The sequence below is a fragment of the Spermophilus citellus genome (assembly GCF_964194105.1).
Source record: "Spermophilus citellus genome assembly, chromosome: 10".
NCBI classification, from domain to species: Eukaryota; Metazoa; Chordata; class Mammalia; order Rodentia; family Sciuridae; genus Spermophilus; species Spermophilus citellus.
In genome coordinates, this window is record NC_138197.1 from 52,653,565 (window position 1) to 52,676,096 (window position 22,532).

At 37.3% G+C, this 22,532-nt stretch overlaps 1 protein-coding gene across 11 annotated transcripts in view; it reads left to right on the forward strand.

The window, feature by feature from the left end:
* The window catches only part of PPFIBP1 (PPFIA binding protein 1), a gene marked incomplete at its 3' end in the record, with an annotated part of 252,050 nt that overhangs the window by 174,818 nt on the left and 54,700 nt on the right, over positions 1-22,532 (forward strand). For all 11 annotated transcript variants that reach the window (XM_081311961.1, XM_081311960.1, XM_081311959.1 and 8 more), the window contains exons 4-6: positions 6,723-6,821; positions 8,295-8,500; positions 22,381-22,467. In XM_081311961.1, the coding sequence (XP_081168087.1) occupies positions 6,758-6,821; positions 8,295-8,500; positions 22,381-22,467 (357 nt within the window). In that variant the 5' untranslated portion in view covers positions 6,723-6,757. The remainder of the gene's footprint in view (positions 1-6,722; positions 6,822-8,294; positions 8,501-22,380; positions 22,468-22,532) is intronic.

Here is a 22,532-nt window from a genome sequence, read left to right on the forward strand (position 1 = left end):
ATTAACATTTATTTCATTTATATCTAACATAATAATTTATATGGTTCAACTTAAGTCTACCAGCTTGGCATTTTGATATTTTTCTTTCTCCTTTTTATCCATTGTTCCTCCATTGCCTTCTGGGTTTAATGAAATTGAAGATTTTATTAGTATTCCTTTTCATCATCCTCATTGTTTTTTTTACTTATATCTTTTTATTGTTTGGGTGGATTATGTTTTATCTTCTTGTCATAGTCTGCCATGTGTTAGAAATTAGATATCTTTGTATAATGTAGGGATTTTACCCCATCCTGTTCTTTGAGCCAGTAAGCTTGCAGTTGTTCTCTCCTGATTCCCAGCAGGCACTCTGTATCACAGGGTCTGGTGATGCCCTAGGGGAGAGCTATATAAAGGTAAATCTTATTCCTGGTTCTCTTTTTCTTAAGAGCTGAATTCCCCCCACTGTCTGTCTGCTTCTAGTCACCTCTCCAACTTCTTCAAAACATGTTTTTGTATTTTATTTACCACTTTGTTTTGCTATTTGTGAAACAGTTCATTTAATAAAATCTATCCCACCATGATCAAAACTAGAATTACCCTTGGTTATTTTCAGTATTGTAATAAACACTTTTGAATTCATCACTTAAAAATTTGTGAGTAACCTTGTTATCATTCCCTTTTAATCTTTTTCTATAGTTACATTGAATTTGTATTTCTAAAATGTATAATCAATATTTACTTACAATATAATGAATATTTATTAACAGATATGTATGTGTGTATGTGTGTGCATGTGCATATAGAAAACCAATTAAATACATATTTGTGAGAAGAAAGGAGTTAGAGAGTACTGGGATCTGAATTAGAACAAGATATATTCCATGTTTGTATATTTATGTCAAAATAGATTCTACTCTTATTTATAACTAAAGAACCAATGAATAAAAAAATTATGCATAGCCCTCACCCTTTTAATTATAATTAAAATGAATTACCAATAAAATAATTAAATACATATATGTCATTGCTTTAACTTTATAAAAAAATCTTGTTACTGGAAACTCTTAAATTTACTATTGTATTGCATAAATTTGTCCATACTGCACATATGTTGGTTTTAGTTTGTTTTGACAACTGTCTGTGTATCGTGCTGTTGTGCTATGGCACACGACTAAACTGGTCAGGGTCACTCCAGTAGAAGTGGGCTGTCCTGAAATAATGACACATAGACAGAGCAATGCCTTTTTCTTTGAGTTCTGTGATGGCCCCTCTGACCCAGCTCCCACCAAGTAGGCAAGGCAGGCAAGAAAAGGAGGGAGCACACCTCGAACCCGGGTTTTATTAATGGAGGAAACTAATCCCATGGAACATTCTATCCAAAAAAGGGCAGAAGGGTAGGATTACCACAAACATGTGGGTGTGATTCAACCCCATCAGGTGACACCCACTCCCAGAGCTACACCTTTCTTATCCAAGCAGAGGTAAAGTCTAGTTGCATTGCAGGGTGCAATACCAGTCCAGTACCTCTTTACTCAGGACTTAAAGGTGTGTTCATAGCTCCTTAACAGGGCAGCCCTGACACCAAAGTTTGTTTATCTTCTCTCCTGTAGATGGATATTTGAGTGGTTTTTTTGTTTTTGTTTTTGTTTTTGTTCTTGTAAAGATTCCTTCTTGTGAAGATTTGTGTATTAAAATCAACGCAAAGTGGGTCAAAGACCTAGGAATTAGATCCCAAACTGCAACAGCTAGAAGAAACTGTAGGCCCAACACTTCAACAGGTTATCACAGGAACTGACTTCCTTAACAAGATCCCTAAAGCACAAGAAATAAAAACAAAAGTCAGTAAGTGGAATGGTATTAAATTATAAAACTTCTCACAGCAAAGAAAAAAAGAGCATGAAGAGAATCCCACAGACTGCAAGATCTTTGCCACCTGCTCCTCAGATAGGACAGAATATTTATGAAAAGCTCAAAAAAACTTAAGACACAAAAGAAGTAAATAACCCAGTTAATAGATGGGCAAAAGAACTAAACAGAAATCTCTCTCTCTCTCTCTCTCTCTCTCTCTCTCTCTCTCTCTCTCTCTCTCTCCCACCTCCCCCTCTCTCTCTGTCCCTCTCTCCCTCTGTCTCTCTGTGTATGTCTGTCTGTCTCTCTCTCTCTCACACACACACACACATACACACACACACACACACACACACACACACACACACCAGGGATTGAACCCTGACTTAATCATTGAGTCACATTCCCAGCCCTCCACTTTTTTTAGTTGTTGATGGACCTTTATTTTATTTATGTATATATGGTGCTGAGAATCGAACCCAGTGCCTCACACATATTAGGCAAGTGCTCTATCACTGAGTCACAAACCCAGCCCTTTTTTACATTTTATTTAAAGACAGACTCTTGCTGAGTTGCTTTAGGGCCTCCCTAAGTTGCTGAGGCTGGCTTTAAACTGTGTTCCTCCTGTCTCAGCCTCCTAAAATGATAGAATTGTAGGTGTGCACTGCCATTCCCACCTAAACAGAAATTTTTCAAAAGAAGAAATACAAATATCCCCAAACATTTTTTTTTTTAAATTTCAACATTTCTAGCAGTTAGGTAAATGCAAATAAAAAAAAAAAACCACATTGTGATTTAATCTCAGAATGGCAGTTATTAAGAATACAGATAATAAGAATTGATGGTGACAGTATGGAGAAAAAGTATATTGCTGGTGAGACTGCAAATTAGTGCAACCACTTTGAAAAGCACTGTGGAGATTTCTCAAAAAAAAAAAAATACAAAAACAAACTAGAAATGAACCCACCATATGACCCAGCCATCCCACTCCTTAGCATATTTCTAAAAAATCTAAAATCCATATATTATAGGAATGCAGCCACATCAATGTTTATAGAAGCACAATTCACAATAGACAAGCTATGGAAACAACTTAGATTTAAAAAAATGTTGTATATAAACACAAGGGAGTATTCCTCAGCCATAAATAAGAGTGAAATTATGGGATTTGCTAGTAAATTAATGGAACTGGAGACTATTGTGCTAAGTAAAAGTTGGACCCAGAGAGTCCAAAGCTGAATGTTTTATTTGATATGTGGAAGTTAGTCCAAAATAAAGAGGGGTAGAGGCAGGATGGGGGATTTCTATCAAAATAGAAGATCAGTGGAGTAGAGGAAGGAGATTGGGGGGGGGGGGGGAGGAAGGACAGGATAAGGCAAAAACAGTGGAATGAATCTGACCTAACTTTTGATTTAGGTATATGGTATGTGCATATACCATAGTGAATCTCACTATTATGTATAGCCAGAAGACACTAAAATAAAAAAAAAAAAACTAGCAGAAAGATCAGCAGAGGAGAGGAAAAGGAAGGCAAATGGAAGTACTGGGGACCAAATAAAAGCAAATTATATTCCACACTTTTATAATTTTGTCACAATGAGTTTGTTATATATAATTAATATGAACCAATAAAATATGAAGGAAAAAATATTATGTATTGTTCTTGGTTATATACTTTGGAGGAAATAGTATTGCACTGGCAATGAATGTGAATGTTTAATTTTAGATGATAATGCCACATCATTATTCAAAGTAGTGGAACCATTGTACAATCCCACCACTGCTCTATAGGAAATTTTGTGACTTCACATCCTCTGTAACACTTGGCAGTGGCCATTTATTTTGCTAATCAGGTAGCAAATGATGTGACATTTTTAAGTTCTTTGATTATTGAAGATATGAAGAATCTCCTTACGTTTTTAAAATTTGAAAGTATTTCCTTTTCTTTTACATGTCTATGTGCTCACCCCTTCCATTTTTTAATTATCTTTAGGAATTCTATACTTGTATAATACTGATCTGTAGATCACCTATATCCAACTACTCTCAATTTATTAGAGAGCTCTGTGGCCTTTGAATCTGTCATTGCTCCCTGACCACCTATGTAATTGCAAGCCCCTCCAAACCCGGGACCCTTTTATCCCACTCTATCTTTTCCTCCTTAGCACCTACCACCTTTGCCAAATTATATATGCTTTATTACATGTCTTACTATTGTTCCCTTACTGTTACTTGTAGGCTGCTGTATGATAAATGTAGAGACTGAAAGTAAGCATTTATAAGCTCTTTTAGCAATTCAATATTGTCATTATTTTAAACAAAGGATTGGGTCTCTAATGAGCTGCAGTGGTTTTTTTTTTTTTTTTTTTTTTAATTTCAAGACAGGGTCTTACTGAGTTTTTTTAGTGCCTTGCTGTTGCTGAGGCTGGCTTTGAACTCTCAATCCTCCTGCTTCAGCCTCCTGCACTACTGGGATTATAGGAGTGGGTAGTCATGCCCAGCTTGGAGTATTTTTTAAAATTGACTCCTCACCCACTTGACAAACATATGTGAGGCTGTCTCACCCCTCCTTGTCATAGCATTTAAAAGGCTCACTGAAACACTGATGAAATAGAGAACTACATGTCACACTTGAGAAAGTGATTCTGTTCTACACAAAATATAAAAAAGACAAATATTGGATTTTGTAATTTAGTGAAGTGGTAAATGTTTTTCTAATGTGGGCATTACTTTTATTGGTATTTCTGTGTCTATAGCTGAGCCTGATATGTTTGTCTTTGTTTTATATGTACACATATGTACATGTTTATATATGTACACATGTGTGTATATATTGCTACTTTTAAAATGAAAGGGAATGGGAGCCACTTAATCATGTGAAATTCAGGGATTGTCACACTCTTCTACTTAATCTGTTATACTCTCAGTTTTCATACTTCAAATATCCAGCCTGAATTGTGGCTATTAAATTTGTGTCCCATCTCTTTGGTCTGTGACAGCTGAGTATTTGAGTAAAAATTTAAAAATTCTCCAGGTTTATAACCTAGCTTGTTGACCTCTTGGTTTCTGATTAAACAACAACCAAAACAAACAAACAAACAAACAAACAAAACGCACAAGATATGGACAGCAAGTATTTTAAAGCGTTTGCCTGTCGGACACCTACTTGATCTTACTATAAGCTAACATTTTAAAAAGCTCAAAGTAATATTTCAGAAGAATTATGTGGCATTTTATTAAAGAGAATAGGAGAGAACTGATCCAAGAAACTGATAACAGAGCTATAAATATATTTATGAAGATAAAGTGGTAAGTACTATGTGGCTGCTTGGCAACAGAGGGCAAAGGTTTCTGTTAAACAGCGTGTTCTTTATTTCCCAGATATTTAGTATACCACAATATCTACAAAACAGCAAGAGCCTTATTCGGGCCTTTTGGGAGAATCTACATGGCTGCCTACACTGGTACCTAAAAAAGCATTAATTAATTAATGTTGAAAATCACATAATCTTGACTTTTTCCTATCAGTGGCCAATTTTTTAGAAGTATAATTTTGATATATTTTAACAGGTAAAAATTGTGACACAATTTCAGAATAAATCTACTCCTGAGATAGAATCAAATCAAAATTCACCATTATAATGGAAGTCAGAGAGACCTTGGTTATATGAAGGACATTCTTTTCTCTATTTACTTGCTGTTTCCTTACAAATATCAAACATCTCAGTCCTCATTTATAAAATGGAGAGATAAATGTATCCATTCCATAGAGTTGTTGTTATGAATATTATAAATAGTTACGTAACAGTGTGGGGACCACTACAGGTACTCAGTACATGATAGCTGTTGTTATATTACAAAGTACCAGTAGTTGGGGGTAGGGTTGTTTAGTACGGTTGGCCCTCTGTATCCACAGATATAACCAGCTGCAGATGGAAAATGTTTTTAAAAATTGCATCTCTGATGAACATGTACAGACTTTGTTTTTGTTTTTAGTTCCTAAACAATGCAATTTTACAACTATTTATATACCATTTATATTGTATTAAGTATTATAAGTAATCTATGCAGATAGCATATCATTTTATATAAAGGCATTTAGGATCCATGGATTTTGGTATCCAAGGAGGAGTCCTCAAACCAGTCCCCCAGGGATGCCAAGGGATGACTGTGTATATATACAGTTGAACCCTTTTCTTAGATCTTACTATAAACTTGTATTTAGAAAAATTTTAAAAGCAAGGTGCAGTAGAACACCCTTGTGTTTCAACAACTTGGGAAGCTAAGGCAACTTAGCAAGACCCTATCTCAAAAAATAATACAAGGGCTGGGAATATAGTTCAATGGTAGAGTACCCCTGGGGTTCAATTCCCAATACTGAAAAATTAAGAGAGCAGAGATTGGGTAGAAATGGTACAGTCAGAAAGAAGTCTTATCTATCAGCAGCCCTCATGGCCCTCATTAGGCTTCTATCACCTTCCTGATGCCCTTTGCAGACTCCTGGGGCTCTAAAGAGAACAACATGGAAATCATTGTTTTGGGTTTTGATTGATTGATTGATTGATTGATTGATTGCTGTGCTGGCGAGTGAAAACGGAGCCTTGTACATACTAGGCAAATGCTCTACCTGAGAGCTATACCTGCAGGCCTCTACTGAACTTCAAATAACCTTGAGTGCAAGAACTAAAACTTATTTTATTAACTGATATGGGTACTTAAAGTAGATGATTGGCCACAGCATATTTAAAAATTCAGTTAATTCAGCTCCACTACTTCTGAAGTTCTCTCTCTCTCTATTTGACTGCCAAGTGGAGTTATAATTTGAAGTGGAATTAGCAGACTGCACTAGTAGGCATGCATCATTTTAAGCATGTAATGATATTATTTCTTTTCAGATCTTCATCCAAATTTGCCATTGATAAATAAGAAAATGATGAGTGATGCAAGTGACATGTTGGCTGCGGCACTAGAGCAGATGGATGGTATTATAGCAGGTAATCTGATCTTCTGAAGAATGGAATAACGACAGTTCCTCTGCTCATTTGACTTTTTCATTACAACTCTTCTATTACTTCCTACACTTTGTCTTATTTTCACTATTAGTTCTCTGCCCAATGTCTTTAGGTTCCCCATGATTTTATCTTTGTTCTTCTCCATTCTCTACCAGAATTATTCTCAAATTTTATTTTTAAATGTCAAAAATTCCAATTTTATCCTAGATTTTTCATCAAGGTTAAAGAATTTGCATCTCAGGCTGTTCTGATGTCAGTGGTTCATGGACCTTATTTTGAGGGTTAGTGCTCTACCCCACATCCATTGAATGATCTGTTCTCTTCAATATACACTTTACCAGTGACTCTGGTAAAGTCCCAATACACTAAACTTCAGGTCTATAACTCTAATTGCCAGCCAGATCTCTCCCCTGAAATGTCATAGAGGTACATCAGTGTCATTATTTAAAACATTGAGTTATGTAATGTGTGCCTGGGTTCAATCCCTAGCATAAAACACCAACCAACCAACCAAACAAAAATTGAGTTTAGTATCTTTCCCTGGAAGTCTCTCTAGTAGCCTGTATCTCACTTCATTTCATAACCCTCTATCTACCATTTCCTAAGCCAGAAATTTAAGTCATTTTGGACAGATCAGAAAATAAAAAGAGACAAAGAGCAATATATGCTTGTTTTCAGAATGGGCTTTGGGTCAGTTGTATGAATTTAAGCAGTGTGTAATGTTTTCTCTTGTAAGTAACAGGAAAACAAAATGTCCATAATTTTTCCCCCAAGTGGGGAGAGAGTGGTGGGAATCAAACCCATGGTTTTGTATATGCTAGGCAAGCATTCTACCACTAAGCTACATTAAAGATAGTAAAAACTATTTTTTAAAGTTGATGCTAATGAGAAGTTGATGCTAGGCTGCCAAAAATAATAGGGGGAAATGTTTATACACATAGCTCACATTTGCATATACAAATGTACACATGTAATTCATTGAACTTCAAAGATTAAATTCTGTCAAGTTAACTGGGAGTTGGACTTCTTGTCTTTGGAATTGTGCTATCAAATTTCTGCCTCCATGTATAACTCCTTTTCAGGGAATTTGAAGACTATAAATTCTCTAAAATTTTTGTTTTCTAAAATGCATTACTCTACCAAAACTGCTGTGCCACCTTCTTATCTGTCGTTTTCTGGGCGCAGCACACCTTACATCAAGGACTACCATGTTCTTTTTCTTTTTATACCACACAGTTGGCCTCCTTAGATATTGCACCATTGATAAGTATCATCAATTAGATGGTTTTATTTTTCCATCAAATATCTGTGACTTGGGAAGATTTACATGATAAAATTGTTGTCTTACCCTGTTTCTTGTTTTGATTAATTAGGTGGTTTATCCCCTTCAGCTATGATGTTTTATCTATCATAAATTCTCTTGCTTTCTGTCTGATTTTTTTTTTTTTAATCTAGGTTCTAAGGCCCTGGAATATTCCAATGGGATCTTCGATTGCCAGTCTCCCACCTCTCCATTCATGGGAAGTTTGCGAGCTCTACACCTTGTAGAAGATCTTCGTGGATTGTTAGAGATGATGGAAACAGATGAGAAGGAGGGCTTGAGATGCCAGATTCCCGATTCTACAGCAGAAACACTTATTGAGTGGCTTCAGAGTCAAATGGTAAGTGTCCATGTGCAGTGTATTTGTGCTGTGAATCTTGGTTGCTTATTCCAAAATTTAAAGTGTAAAATACCTAATTAGAACTAGAAAAAAACTACAGGGTAACATGTTAGTTTCTCTTTTATCCCTTAAGAGATTCCAATTCGTTTTAAGAATAACTTTTTTTAAAAAGTGCCATTTCCGTCTATGAGTGCCAACCTGTCACTAATTTGCTCATAAGTACTGGCTTTTAAATTGTGTCTGAATAACCAGTTATGGCTTAAAACAAATGGTCTTGTAAATATAATAATAGATGCTGTCTCAGTGATAATGGGAAGTTCACTACAAATGATTCAATGACAATTCTCTATGGAAAGTGTAATGAGGGGCTAAGGTTATAGCTCAGCCATAGAAAGTGTAATGAGTAAGACACTTCAAAAAGCAACAGAAGGGGCTGGGGATGTGGCTCAAGTGGTAGTGTGGTCGCCTGGTATGTGTACAGCCCAGGTTCGATCCTCAGCACCACATACAAACAAAGATGTTGTGTCCGCTGAAAAAACTAAAAAAAAAAAAAAAAAAAAAAAAAATTAAAAATTCTCTCTCTCTCTCTCTCTCTCTCTCTCTCTTTAAATTAAAAAAAAAAGCAATAGAAGTTTAGTAGTGGCATTTGATATGAAGTGCCATCTACTAGTTAGTGCCAATCATTTCATTCCAATTCCAGTTCTGGATTTGGGCTTTAAGTGGTTTATAGAACAACGAGCCTTCTTTTAAGGTCTTCTCAAAAATTGATGATGTGGTAGAGCTGCCCTTCCTTTAGACACAATGGTAAATACCACCCCCCCTTTTAAAATATTTATTTTTTTAGTTTTATGTGGACAACAATATCTCTATTTTTATGTGGTGCTGAGGATCGAACCCAGTGCCTCATGTATGCTAGGCAAACACTCTACCACTGAGCCACAACCCCCAGCACTGCCCCCCCTCCACCTTTTAAAAGATATGTGTTGGACACGTAAAATCTAAAGAATATCACAAAACAGATTCAAAGATAGGAGAGGTGGTATTTTCAAATATTTAAAGGATACTTAATTTTTAGTAAGATGTATGAATAGTTTATGAATTAATTTTGTTTATATAAAAACTAATGACAATTTGTGTGGAAGGATCAAGATCTGTTTCTGGATCTGTGGTAAAAGTAAAAGCTGCTTGCTCCGGAAGGCTTAATAGCACACACTATAGCTAAAATATTTTTTTGTAAGGTGTAGCAAATGCTGGTACTCCCAGCGCATCCTGCACTGAATGTTCTTTCATTGACACCCAATTTACCTCTCTATATCTGAGTGCATATTGTATGATCCATCCTTCAGTGGTGGTGCTTAATCTTTCTTTTAAAGTTTTTCTGAGGATGATGAAAAGTGATGATGATGATAATGATGATAATGAAGATATCTGAATATGTTAGGTCCGTCACTCCTTTTTCAGAAACTGCAGTGGAGGTATCACTGATGTTCAGACATGCCAAGTACTAGCCTCAGGGCTTATTCACAGCTGCTCACTCTCCCTGGAAAGTTTTCTTCAGGTGGCTAGATAGCACCCTTACAATCTCCTGGTATTTACTCAGAAGTTGTACTCTCAGTGGGGCTCTTTTCATCTTGTCTAAAATATTCACATTCATTCTTTCTCCCTGCTTAGTCTTTTTGCTTAGCATTCACCACTTTCTTATGTACTATGTATTTATCATATTTATATGATTTATTTCTGTCTTTCCAACCACAATGTAAGCATCATGAATTACAGAATTTTTCCTTTAAGCCACAAAAAAATAAACCATGGTATTTCTTTTTTTTCCATTTGTAAAAATATTTTATTTTTTATTTTTTTTATTGGTTGTTCAAAACCTTACAAAGCTCTTGACACATCATATTTCATGCATTAGCTACAAGTGAGTTATGAACTCCCATTTTTACCCCAAATACAGATTGCAAAATCACATCGGTTACACATCCACATTTTTACATAATGCGATATTAGTAACTGTTGTATTCTGCTACCTTTCCTATCCCCTACTATCGCCCCTCTCCTCCCCTCCCATCTTCTCTTTCTATCCCATCTACTGTAATTCATTTCTCTCCTTGTTTATTTTCCAATTCCCCTCACAACCTCTTATATATAATTTTGTATAACAGTAAGGGTCTCTCTCCATTTCCATGCAATTACCCTTTTCTCTCCCTTTCCCTCCCACCTCATGTCTCTGCTTAATGTTAATCTTTTCTTCCTGCTCTTCTTCCCTTCTCTATTCTTAGTTGCTCTTATTATATCAAAGAAGACATTTGGTATTTGTTTTTTAGGGATTGGCTAGCTTCACTAAGCATAATCTGCTCTAGTGCCATCCATTTCCCTGCGAATTCCATGATTTTGTCATTTTTTAGTGCTGCGTAATACTCCAGGGTGTATAGATGCCACATTTTTTTAATACATTCATCCATTGAAGGGCATCTGGGTTGGTTCCACAGTCTAGCTATTGTGAATTGTACTGCTGTGAACATTGATGTGGCAGTATCCCTATAGTACTTTCTAAAAAAGTTTTTTTCACAGCAAGAGAAACAATAAGAGAGGTAAATAGGGAGCCTACATCATGGGAACAAATTTTTACTCCTCACACTTCAGATAGAGCCCTAATATCCAGAGTAAAATATACAAAGAACTCAAAAAATTAGACAATAAGACAACAAATAACCCAATCATCAAATGGGCCAAGGACCTGAACAGACACTTCTCAGAGGAAGAAATACAATCAATCAATAAGTACATGAAAAAATGCTCACCATCTCTAGCAGTCAGAGAAATGCAAATCAAAACCACTCTAAGATACCATCTCACTCCAGTAAGAATGGCAGCCACTATGAAGTCAAACAACAACAAGTGCTGGCGAGGATATGGAGAAAAGGGTACACTTATACATTGCTGGTGGGACTTCAAATTGGTGCGGCCAATTTGGAAAGCAGTTTGGAGATTCCTGGGAAAGCTGGGAATGGAACCACCATTTGACCCAGCTATTCCCCTTCTCGGACTATTCCCTGAAGACCTTAAACCATTGTATTTCTGATGTCTAGAATGACATCTGGCATACGTTAACTGCTCAATCATTATGTGCATAATGAGTGATACTCTATGAATGATAGAATAGTATGTATATTCAAATGAACTAAAGTCATTTGTTTATTCCTTGGATGAGTACTGATTTGTTGGTTTGTATTTTTGGTTGCGTTCTATCTTATTATTTAACATTTTGAATCCACAAAATGACAAATACCTCACTGAACTCACAAAGATTTAGTTATCATCCTAAAACTGGCAACAAGAAGTGAATGTGGATTTAGAGAGATAAGGGTTTATTATTGTTGTTGTTTTTACATTTATTTATTTATACCTATCTAATTTACTTATATCTATTCCCTTAACTTGGTCCTAAACCTTTCAAATTAAGTGTGCTTTCTCAAGTATAAAGAGAAGGAAAGAATAAAACAAGAGGCAAAAACCAAAGATGCTTCATTTACTTTATTTATTTAAAAAAATTTTTAGTTGTAGTTGAACACAATATCTTTATTTACTTATTTTTATGTGGTGCGGAGGATCAAAACCAGGACCTTGCACGTGCTAGGCGAGCGCTCGACCACTGAGCCACAATCCCAGCCCTCATTTACTTTTGATCTAATTAGATGAGTTACCCTGGAAAGTTCTTGCAATATTTTCTTCCAGTCAATGAAACTGAGGACCATGACCTGATCCTTATCAGCAAGGGGGTCAGACAATGATATCCCAAATGCATCTGATTATGTGGCAGTTGTAATTTTGAGACAATCTCAGAGTCAGCAGAAGTTCTAAAAATATCATTTTAAACAAAACGCTTCTCTTATCTGTTCAGTTATCATAATATATTACTTATTTGTATACTTTTTAAAAAGTAGATAATATTAATTCCAAATGTGCATTTTTAAAAGTTTCTGTAAAGAATGGCAATCATCAAGAATATAGGCAACAATAAATGTTGGCAAAGATGTGATGGAAAAGGTACATTCATATGTTGCTAGTGGACTGCAAATTGGTGCAACCACTATGGTAAGCACTATGGAGATTCCTTAGAAAACTGGAAATGGAATCACCATTTGACCCAGCTATCCCACTCCTTGGTTTATACCCAAAGGACTTAAAATCAATATACTATAGTGATGCAGCCACATCAATGTTTATAGCAGCTGAATTCACAATAGCTATACTATGGGATCAACCTTGGTGTTCCTCAATAGATGAATGGATAAAGAAAATGTGGGCAATTCCTCCACAGTAACGGGATCAGAGAGACCCATTAATACACCTACATGCTACCTGCTGAGAAGCTTCTAGCAAAATTCTGCTGAAAAGAGACCTGCCGGGAATTAGTAAGTTTATTGGAGATGTAAGTTTGTCCCAGACGAGTGTATCTCGGCCACGTGGCGCAGGGGCACAGTCCTGCCGGCCGCCACCGAACGGCCATTGCCCACACATAGCGGCGAACATTCGAACGGCCGTTGCCTGCCTGGCCCCCGCCAGCCCGGCTCTGTGAACCGCACGCCCCCCCGCCGCCCCCCCCCCCTCGGGTGAACAGCTCCCTCCCTCCCGGCTCTGCAAAAGGCCCCGCCCACCTGGCTCTGCGAAAGGCCCCGCCCGCCTGGCGAACAGCCCTGCCTGCACGGGGGAATCAGGAGTGGCGCGGGACCTGCGGCTCAGAACTCCCGGCTACCGCTCCCACCAGTGCTGATAACTGAGGTCTCTTGCACCAGCTTACGGGGTCGTGGCTACCGGAGGGCAAGCAAATTCGCTGGGGGTTCTCAGCCCCAAGCTCTACAAACTTAGGGTCCGAGGGAATGGCAAACAGGGAGAGTGTGCCCAGGCGTTCATGAAAACAGGGCTCCCAGGAGCAGCAGACCTGGCGTGTAGCCAGTATTGTGGTGAGCGTCACTGGTGAGCGGGGCCTGGCTCGAGGAAATTTGGGGAAGTGACTAGACACAAGAGAAGGCCCTAGGCACTCAGGATTGGAGACCCACCCAGTCCAGGAGGAAGAGCTGCTGCACACTGATTGGCTCCTGCCTATAGAGAGGAGAAGCTTGGCCCGGTGGGCACAGCTCCACCTACAGGAAGAGAAGTTAATCAAACTCTAAGACTGCATTTATTAATTTTTTTTTTTAATCTGGGTTGTTTTTTTTTTCATTTTCTTTTTGTTGTTGTTGTTTTTTAAAATTTATTTTATTTTATTTTATTTTTATTATTTTTTAAATTTTTTTTATTTCCTATTCTTTTTTTTTCTTCTGTCTTTTCATTTCTTTTCAATTTTCTTATTCCCCCTTCCTTGAATTCTACCTGCTTACTCTCATTCTCTTTAGTGACTCCTTCCCTTCCCTTCTAATACCTTTCCTCCCAAGCATCAAATAAATTTATAGGAGTAAACAGTAACTCAGCACTCAAACAGAACAAGAAGTAACATGAGCAGCATGAAAAAGCAAGGAAGAAGAGGAGTACAAACAATGCAGGACAGCCTAAATATTCAGGAGGACCTAGAGTCATCAGAAAAATGGTCATATAAAGAATTCAGCATCCCTTTATGTTCAAAACATTAGAAAAAATAGGGATAACAGGAACTTACCTCGACATTGTAAAAGCTATCTATGCTAAGCCTCAGGCTAGCATCATTCTGAATGGAGAAAAATTGAAGGCATTCCCTCTAAAATCTGGAACAAGACAGGGATGCCCCCTATCACCACTTCTATTCAATATAGTTCTCGAAACACTGGCCAGAGCAATTAGACAGACGAAAGAAATTAAAGGCATAAAAATAGGAAAAGAAGAACTTAAATTATCACTATTTGCGGATGACATGATTCTATACCTAGAAGACCCAAAACGGTCTACAAAAAAACTACTAGAACTAATAAATGAATTCAGCAAAGTGGCAGGATATAAAATCAACACACATAAATCAAAGGCATTTCTGTATATCAGTGACAAAACTTCTGAAACGGAAATGAGGAAAAACACTCCATTCACAATAACCTCAAAAAAAATAAAATACTTGGGAATCAACCTAACAAAAGAGGTGAAAGACCTATACAATGAAAACTACAGATCCCTAAAGAAAGAAATTGAAGAGGAGCTTAGAAGATGGAAAAATATACCCTGTTCATGAATAGGCAGAACTAACATCATCAAAATGGCGATATTACCAAAAGTTCTCTATAGGTTCAATGCAATGCCAATCAAAATCCCAATGGCATTTCTTGTAGAAATAGATAAAGCAATCATGAAATTCATATGGAAAAATAAAAGACCCAGAATAGCAAAACAATTCTAAGCAGGAAGTGTGAATCAGGTGGTATAGCGATACCAGATTTCCAACTATATTACAGAGCAATAGTAACAAAAACAGCATGGTACGTGTATAATGAGAGCAAGTATGAACAGAGCTGGGAGGAAGAGCAGGAAGAAAAGATTAACATTAAACAGAGACATGAGGTGGGAGGGAAAGGGAGAGAAAGGGGGAATTGCATGGAAATGGAGGGAGACCCTCATTGTTATACAAAATTACATATAAGAGGTGGTGAGGGGAATGGGAAAATAAACAAGTAGCGAAATGAATTACAGTAGATGGGGTAGAGATTGAAGATGGGAGGGGAGGGGAGGGGGGATAGTAGAGGATAGGAAAGGTAGCAGAATACAACAGTTACTAATATGGCATTGTGTAAAAATGTGGATGTGTAACCAATGTGATTCTGCAATCTGTATTTGGGGTAAAAAATGGGAGTTCATAACTCACTTGAATCTAATGTATGAAATATGATATGTCAAGAGCTTTGTAATGTTTTGAACAACCAATAAAAAAAAAGAAAATGTGGTATATGTACTCAATGGAATATTACTCACCTTTAAAGAAGAGTGAAATCATGGCATTTGTCAGTAAATGGTTGGAATTGGAGAATATCATGCTAAGCAAAATAATCCAATCCCACAAAACCAGAGGCCAGTTTTTTTTTCTAATATAAGGATGCTAATTCACAGTAAGGTGGGGGTACTAGAGAAGAATAGTGTTATCTTAGATTACCTTAGGTAGGGGGAAGTGATGGGAGGAAAAAGGAGGGGATGGGGGGATAGGAAAAATAGTAAAATGAAATAGACATTATTACTGTATGTATATATGTGACTGCATGACCAATATGTTTCTGCAAACATATACACTCAGAAAAATGAGAAATTATATCCCATCTATGTATGATCTATTAAAGTTCATAAATGAAAATAAAAAACACCATGAGTCACAGTGGCTCACATTGGTAATCCCGGGACTTGGGAGGCTGAGGCAGGCGGATCAACAAGTTCAAGACCAACCTGGGTGACTTAGTGAGACCCTATCTCAAAGCAAAAACAATTAAAAGGGTTGGGGATATAGCTCAGTGGTAGAGTGCCCCCTGAGTTCAATTTCCAGTATGGGAAAAAAAATGTAGAAACAAGCCAAAATTTATCAATAAGCATAACATGTAAGTTAAATAAAGGGACCCATTAAGAACCCCCCCCCCCCGCCCCCCAAAAAAAGTTTCTGTAAAAGTATGAATACTCGTTAAAGAGTTCAACCATAGGATATGTTCTCCCCAGGGCTGCTGGCAATACTCCCTGGGTCCCTGACTCCTTGCTGCACAGTTCATTCCATCCCACCCTCCTCCCACCCCTGCTGCTCTCTGACCAGCCTCTCTTTTCATGTGTGCCTCTGGAAGATATTTTTTCAAGCCTTGGCAAACAAGATACATCTTAAGCTTGTGTCCTATAAAGGATCACAGTCATCTGAGTTATGCAGTATCTCAGGGAGACATCCTAGCTAAAATTGTAGCAGTTTTTACTCTGAGCTTCAGCATAGGAAAACAAATTGACCAAGTTGTCAGAATTCCCAGTTGAGAGGCCAGGGCAGAGTAAGAGATGAGAGGTGTACTTTTAATGGTATCCCTGACTGCTGGTATTTGTTAGGATTGAATGGAAGGAGCTTTCTCTGTTACTGTATGTAAGTATGTAAGTGAATAAAGAACCAGTAAGTGAGAAGGACAATAGGGACAACATTTTTTCTTGCTTTGTATTATCCTTCCCAAACTTGAGAGACGCTTTTTGCTGGATATGCATCTTGTCGCATAGTTGGCTTTCAACAATTATCAAATAAATGAATGAGAGGGGTGAATGAATGAATGACTGTGCTACTACTACACCAGGATAGGAGCTGGCGCTTGTCTACTAGGGACTCGGGGACCTTCATTTCTTTATCAACTCAGAACTTTGGAATATACCTCTGACCAGGATAATGTACTCTCAACATGTAGCCTTTTCCCAATTGCAGAAGCTTCAGGAATCATGGTCTGCATACAAATAATATCAGGGGGACCAGAGCTTGTCTTTCTCACTCAAGCAAGGTATCTGTAAGAGCCTTTTAGGAGACACTAGGAAATCTGTCCAACTTGTTCACCCTGCAACAGCCATGGCCACACACATGCCAGGATGCTTTGTATGCATTAACTGTAAAACCAAGCAGCCTCTGTGTATTGGCAATTGATATTTTGGTAACAGAACACCTAAATGCTGTAAAAGAAGCCTCTCAAGATATTTCTGTCATGACTGGCAGATGACAGTACGTGGCATCTGCTTTTTGAGGCAGAATTTCGGGTGTCTTTTAACTTTTTCAATAGTAAATTTTGGAGACTGGCCACCTGGTTTTCTCACTCCAGAGCACTGGTTTTTACTCTGGTTTACACTCTCTGTCTATTGAAAGTAAACACTGAGAAAATAAAACTCAGAAAAACAAACAAACAAAAGTAAAATCCATTGTCTGTTTTTGACTACATATGAAGCTCTACTTGAAAAGTGCAGGGTACATTTAAGCTTGTCCTAAGGTTCTGTCTCTGAAGCATGTTCTGACAGCACTTAATAAACTGATGTTTTTTATAGCTGAAGGGTTTGGTTGGGCTTTGTGGGTGTGATGAAGTATATGTGAGGTATTTCCTTCCTTTTTTTCTTTTTGAGCAGAAATAATGATGAGATTTGGGGGATAAACAAAGGGCTTCTAAAGAGATTGTTCCTATTGTTTGAGGATCTTATTTAATCTTTTGAGTTACAATAGAAACTTAGGAGGGGAAAAAACAAGTGAGCTGTTTGCAGGACTGACCTAGAGTTAGAGGTATAGTAGTACACCATAGGCACTGGCAAATCGGAAGGGATGATTGAATGGCAGCCAGAGTGGCCCTGAGAGTATTACCTATGTACAGCATAAAGATGAAGCTTTGCCACTCACATACCCTCATTCCATCACATCTGGTGAGAGGACATGGAACAGATTGCTGTCTCTGCCTGAAGACTGATTTCCAATATTGTTGGTATTGTGCTCTTTCTTTCTTGGACTCAAACTGTGTGAGATGTTTTATTCTGTTGGACTCAAGTGAAATATGATTTCAGTATTGATGGCTGAAGGATTCAAGTTTCAGTCTCCTTGAACAATGTCTAACAGAAAGCAGATATGCAGTAAATGTTTAATCACAGTAGTAGAGTTATAATACTGATGAGGACAAGAAACACTCTAGTAGTAGACATGTCTTTTAGTGACTAGAGATAACATTTAGTTAAAGGAGACTTAGTGGATTGAGCCTCATGTTTCCCCCCTCAGTGCTTAACTTTTAAAAATAAAGTTGTGTGTCAAGACTGTGAAACAGTTTTTAAAACTGCTTTTAACAATAAGGACACTGGGTAGGATATGTGTATTTATGTATATGTAGTAATACTAGTCTAACTATTTATTCACATTTAGTGTCCTTATAAAAGGACTGGGGTTTTTCCCCCCATTTTCATTTATATAGCACCCTGATTTGGGTCTATTGCATTCAAATTATGTTGCTGTTTTCTAAATAACTACCATTGTGACAAATCACTGCCTTGTATGTTGATTTTGGATTTAGATAGGAGAATAGAGCCCAGGAAGAAAGAAAAAAGCAAAATGAAGATGGGAAAACAAGGAAGAAAACTGTAGTCTAATGCAAACCAATAGAACCCAGAAAATCAAGGGAAAACAATACTCTAAGTGGAAATAACAGGCAGAGGCTTCCACTTACATGAATGAATAACTATGGAAATTAAGCTGTGTGTGCATGGGGTTTTAAGATAGTCTAATTTTACATGTATTTGAAATTTTCTAATAAAGTTTTAAACAAGTACAAAGGGAAATACTAAAAGTTCTTACATTTGATTTTGCATTTTTAATACTTAATAATTCAAAGAAAATTTATAAGAAAGATTTCACTTAGATGGTGAAGAGTAAGGTAGGTGTTACTCTAATGTATAATAGAGTAAGGTAGGTGGTACTCTAATAGCACTTGCCATGTGTGTTCAGAAAATTCACATTCCCAGGTGAGATTACTGGCTAGTTCTTGATTCAATAATTCTATGAAGATTATAGCTTTTTAGATGTTTTTCTTTCCCCCATGCCAGGATAATCTGATGAACACCATAAATTTCCTAAAGTCTCACTGCTGTTTCAGAGCTGGATTTCCACTTGATCCTCCATATACACCATTATTTGGATGTTGTACTTTGAAATCCTCATTGATTCCAGTTTGACTTAAACTTTCAAATGGATGTTGGTCAATAGGGATTGCACAATGCTTAAGTATAGAGGATGGTCTAAAGGAAACAGGAAATCAGGGTTCCAAACAGAAGGGGAATGTTGAGCTTTTAGTTCCCCGGACACTGGCTGGAAGAAAGGAAAGATGGAGAAGTAAATGTAGTGAAATGTGTACTAAAAAGCTGTGTAAGAAAGGTGCCAACTTGTCCATCCAAAAGGCTCCAAGACCACCTCCTAAGCATAGTGGTGAAGGATCACAGGCACAAGGAGAAAGGAGCTCATCCAGAGGCTAGCCATTGAGTAATACATGGTTGGAGGGACACGTGAATAAAAGTTTTACCAAGAAGCAAGAAGGCCAGGTTAAAAATGAACATGCATTCATCTTACATTCAACCAGTGTTTGTCAAACACACATCATTGTTCCTTCATTCAGCAATTATTTAGTTAATACCTATGGTGTTAGGTACAAGATGAATCTACTCATAAAGAACGTAGAATCTGCTGAGAAAGGGACACATCCATAGCCAAGTGTAAACTTAGTCCATTTCATGTGATGCCTGCTGTAATGAAGGTGCATTTGATGCTGTAACTTGCACAGAAGTAAACCATTATTTCAAGGAAGACCTCACCTACCACCTCCCAGTGGAAATGGACCCTAAAGCCTCAGAAAAAAATAGGAAAAGAAAAGAAAGACATTTCATGCAGAAGGAATTAGTATGTGAAAAAGCATGCCATATTTGGGAAGGTTTTGAGTGATCTGATACTGGAGCACAGGAGTTGAAGGAAGAATGGAGGTGACAAGGTATTAACCTAACAGATGTACCTCCAACACAGTCTTATGGCAGAGGTATTAGTAGGTAGAACAGATCTTTTCCTACATGAATAAGTTAACACAAGTATGTAACTATTCCAATAGTGACTCTTAAATTTTGCTTTAAAAAATGTTTTAAAAACTTTAAACTAATCTTGAGTACAACAAGTGTTTGTTTATAAGTGTGAGTATATTGAGAAACATAATTTTGATCATTTTGAATCAGTTTCCATCATTTGTTTTATTTTGATGAACTGATTTTGGAACATCCATTTCTCTGTCATACTTAATAGTTTGAAAGGAAACTCTGCTAATCTGGCTACATTTCTTCCAATCAGAAAAAAAGGAGTTAGGGGGATAGCTCACTGGTAGAGTGCATGCATACATGCATGAGGCCCTGAGTTCAACCCCCAGCATACTAAAGAATAAGAATATACTTTGGTGGAGTGCTCTGGTATGTACTACCCAGCTACTTGGCCTTAGCTACTTGGGATACTGACACAGGAGGGTCACTTGAGCCCCAGTATTCAGCCTGGGCAACATGGCAAAATCTCATCACTTAAAAACAGAAAGCATTTTTTTTCTTCCTGATGAGAAGTATGTTTATAAAAAGTTGCTTGTGTGGCATTTTAAAACCAGATGCCTGTTAGTATTCGTAATCAAAATGAGGGATTTAAAGTTATACTGGGCCTGTCTCAGCACTTTTTCAATTGAGAACATGCATTATGCCTCCTGGCTGTTTTCCAAAAAACTATCCTTAAGAAGTTATGTGAATTTCCTTTGCAGCAGTCCACAGGGATGGAAGTCATTCAGACCACTCCTTCAGACTCTTGTAATTTAATTCTGGGCACTTGAGTTAACAACATGAACAGAGTTATGTAGTGGTAATTGTATAGGTATGTGGTCAAATAGCTGATCTTAATTTTTTTATCTACCCTACATGTACATTGCACACTTACTACATTAGCTTCTGATTTTTCTTTGGCCTCTTGGGAAATATGATCCAGCATGCCTAAGTTTGTAGACAAAACATCCTGAAATTTGGGGTTTTTGTTGTTGTTGAAGCCTCATTTTTGTTTGGTTTTTCCTTCCCAACAAATGACTTTTGTTATTCCCAGAAATAATACTGGAAACTGCATTAATTGGAAAGGTAGAACAATGGCACCAGTTAATTGGAAAAATAATAGACATCATATCAGATGTAACATCTGATATACAGTTTGTAAGTTTGTATTTTTCCTATGTTCTAAAGGTGTTACTTGCTTTTTCAGCTAAACTCTGGATGGCCCCATCTATCCATTCTGGACTCCAGCTAGCTTTTATTTCTGTTGTATTTGAATAAAGAATCTAGAAATTCTGTGAGGATCGCGTATTAGATGATTGTGAACTAGTTAAATGAGATTACAAGACACAAATCACATATTATATGTTAAAGTGGTATTTTTACACTTCTGCTCTTTGTGAGCTTTTTCAAGTCACTTGCCAGTGAGATAGCTGAGAAAAGGAATCTATACTTCCTTCTTAATCTATACCTCTTTTGGCATTTGTACCATGCATGTGGTATAAATATACCCAAATCTGACTTAAAAAAAAAAAAAAAAGGAGGCAGGAGAGAAAAGAAAGATTTGAGTGTCAGTATGTGCAGAGCACTAAGCCAGATGCTATGGAAGTTATAAGAGGATACCAGTTTAGGGGCTTTTCCCAGGAGCTGAACATGACATTACATGAACAAACAAACTCACAAGAAGTTACCGAGGTGAAGAGAGAAAGTGGTAAGACACTGATAAGCAGAGTCAGTGCTATGAGTGTTCACTGAATGGTTAAGCTTTTGGGAGAAGAAGGAAAGGCTTCCAGGACTCAAGGCTTCAAAGAAGTAGGGAATGTTTGTCCTGAGATTAGAAGACCTGAGGGAACAGGAAGAAGCCCAGGGTTTAAGTTGCCCCTTTTCTCTTCTACTTAAAGGCAGGCATCTGCTGTCCTGGATGTGGAGCCTGGGGATGGATATGGTGGGAATAGAAGAGTGTCGAAGGTCTGAACCTCTCTCTATACCCGGAATCAGTGATAACTGAGGGTTCAGGGAAAACAGTGATATCAGACCCCACCATACACTCTCAAGACCTTGTATGATTCTGAGAGTGTGTCAGTTGTCACTGAAGAGTATAAGTAATGCTGTTCCTGAGAGTCATTATTTTCTGATTGTTAAGAAGTTGTTTAGGTTGATAAAGTCATATCCAAATGTCCAATGTGCCTTTCTTATGTATATAAGTAAATGAATTCTCATATATTCCATTAATGGCAGTGACAGCTGTGCTGAATGTAATTCCACTTCCTTGGACTAAAATATACAATTTTTGTTTACTCACAACATCAATCTAAAAAGAGAGTCAGTCTTAACATTATTATTTCCTTTTTCAGACAAACGGACACTTACCTGGGAATGGAGATGTATATCAAGAAAGGCTAGCTCGCTTAGAAAACGATAAAGAATCCCTTGTTCTTCAGGCAAGTAATTTTAAATGTTACTTTTCTCATGATGTACAGTTGGCCCTCCAAACTTTGGATCAAAA